The sequence below is a fragment of the Apaloderma vittatum genome, unplaced genomic scaffold (genome assembly GCF_000703405.1).
Source record: "Apaloderma vittatum isolate BGI_N311 unplaced genomic scaffold, ASM70340v1 scaffold42434, whole genome shotgun sequence".
Lineage (NCBI taxonomy): Eukaryota > Metazoa > Chordata > Aves > Trogoniformes > Trogonidae > Apaloderma > Apaloderma vittatum.
Window position 1 is genome coordinate 1 of NW_009714071.1, and position 2,500 is coordinate 2,500.

Here is a 2,500-nt window from a genome sequence, read left to right on the forward strand (position 1 = left end):
GCGCTCGCCCCCGCTGCGGACAGCGGCCCCGGAGCGGCCGAGGACCCCTCAGAGAGGGCCAACGCCGAGATCAACCTGGGCTGCCTGCTCTGCCGGCAGGGGCGGTACGAGGAGGCCAGCGCCAAGTTTGCCAGCGCCATGCAAGTGTTGGGCTACTCTCCCGAGCTGTCCTACAACATGGCACTGTGCTGCTATGCGGCCAAGCAGTACGCTCCTGCCCTCAAACACATCTCCGATATCATAGAGCGCGGTATCCACCAGCACCCAGAGCTCAACGTGGGCATGACCACCGAGGGCATCGATGTCCGCAGCGTAGGCAACACGCTGCTCCTGCACCGCACAGCCCTGGTGGAGGTCTTCAACCTCAAGGCAGCCATTGAGTACCAACTGCACAACCTGAAAGCGGCCCAGGAGGCACTCACAGATATGCCGCCAAGGGCTGAAGAGGAGCTGGATCCAGTTACGCTGCACAACCAGGCGCTAATGAACATGGACAGCCAGCCCACTGAGGGGTTTGAGAAACTGCAGTTTCTCCTACTGCAGAACCCCTGTCCCCCAGAAACTTTTGGAAATTTGCTACTCCTCTACTGCAAGCATCAGTACTATGACCTGGCAGCTGATGTGCTGGCAGAGAATGCCCACCTGACCTACAAACTGCTCACAACTTATTTGTACAACTTCTTGGATGCCATTATTACCTGTCAAACTGCCCCTGAGGAGGCTTTCCACAAGCTAGATGATTCAGCAGGGACACTGACCGAGCAGCTGAGAAAACTCATGAAGCAGGTTCAAGAAGCTAGGCAAAACTGGGATGATGAAGCTGTGAAAAAGGCAGTTAATGAGTATGAGGAGACTCTGGATAGATATGTACCTGTCTTGATGGCCCAGGCAAAGATCTACTGGGACATGAAGAAGTACACAATGGTAGAAAAGATTTTCCGCAAATCGGTGGAATTCTGCAACGAACACGAGGTGTGGCGGCTCAATGTGGCTCATGTGCTCTTTATGCAAGAGAACAAGTATAAAGAGGCCATTAGCTTCTACGAGCCAATAGTTAAAAAACACTATGACAACATTCTCAACGTGAGTGCCATTGTGTTAGCTAACCTCTGCGTTTCCTACATCCTGACCAGTCAGAATGAAGATGCAGAGGAACTGATGAGGAAGATCGAAAAGGGAGAAGAGCAGCTGTCCTATGATAATCCTGATACAAACATCTACCATCTTTGCATTGTCAATCTAGTCATTGGTACCCTCTACTGTGTGAAGGGAAACTATGACTTTGGTATTTCAAGGGTCATTAAAAGCCTGGAGCCGTATAACAAAAAACTGAGCACCGATACGTGGTATTATGCCAAACGGTGTTTCCTGTCCTTGCTGGAGAACATGTCCAAGCACATGATCGTGCTATGTGACAGCGTTATTCAGGAGTGTGTTCAGTTTCTGAAGCAGTGTGAGCTGTATGGAAGAAACATCCCAGCTGTCATTGAGCAACCCCTTGAAGAGAGGAGGATGCACAGTGGGAAAAACACAGTTACCTACGAAGCCAGGCTCTTGAGGGCGCTGATGTATAAGATTGTTGGGTGGACTGCCTAAGTGGAGTTCCCACACAACAGAAATGAGAACTGTATGTCTCTTCTTATGCTTGTGAGGTGATGCTCACCCTGGTAGTCCATAATGATATTGGCTTTTAGTGATAGCTTACCTTTAAGGATTTTGTCCTGTATTTGAACAGCACCCAGTGGAAAATAACGTATTTGCATGAAATTAACCTGCATGTGCACCACTAGGGACATTCTCAGTAAACTGTCATGTTAGATACCCTAAGAAAAGTTGTCCAAGAACTTCATTACAGAAATACCAGTTTTCACCTATAAAATACTTTATTCTTCTGAAATTTTGACGAGGTTTCTTTCCATTGGTTGAGAGTTGAAAATATTTTTGTTCTCCATCGCTTCTAGCAAAGAAATGGAAGAAACAGAATTGGTTTAATTCTGTAATTTGTGCCTCTATGTGAAAGGTTTCTCTCTTCTGCTTTTTCCAAGGCATTTTTAATGTTACAAGACCACATTGATAGTATATATTTAAACACAAAAGATGGCTTTATAATAAAAAATCAGTCCTACAAACTAACATTGCTGCTTGCTAACTCAGTTATAACGCACAAGTATTCTGGCAAATTGTATTCCCAAACTAGGTTCTGCAATTGTTTCAGCTCAAAGTCAGCTCTGTTTATCTGCCTGCAGAGAAACCTGTCAGGGCTGAGCCTATCTGCTGTAGCTAAAAGGAAAGGCTGTGGGTTAGGTAATGTTGCAGTTTAGCCCAAACTTCTTGTAACAGTAAAGTAAAATCAAATTCAACATTGTCAAGAATGGAAAAATATTCTAGGGAGGCTAGAGAGCAGGCAGGAGATATGGTGAGGTGTCCTTGAGAGGCCTCTGTACTTCATTAGTAGTCCATAAAGCCCCCGATTAAGGTGATATTAAATATTTCCCACAAC

General features: G+C 46.2%; 1 protein-coding gene across 1 annotated transcript; it reads left to right on the forward strand.

Moving 5' to 3' along the window:
- Positions 1–9: 9 nt before the first annotated feature.
- LOC104268177 (tetratricopeptide repeat protein 30A-like) lies at positions 10–1,662 on the forward strand (the record flags this gene model as incomplete). The annotated part of the gene is made up of 1 exon (XM_009868595.1): positions 10–1,662. A coding segment is annotated over one exon (1,587 nt), but the record flags the coding sequence as incomplete, so codon positions are not given.
- Positions 1,663–2,500: the final 838 nt, after the last annotated feature.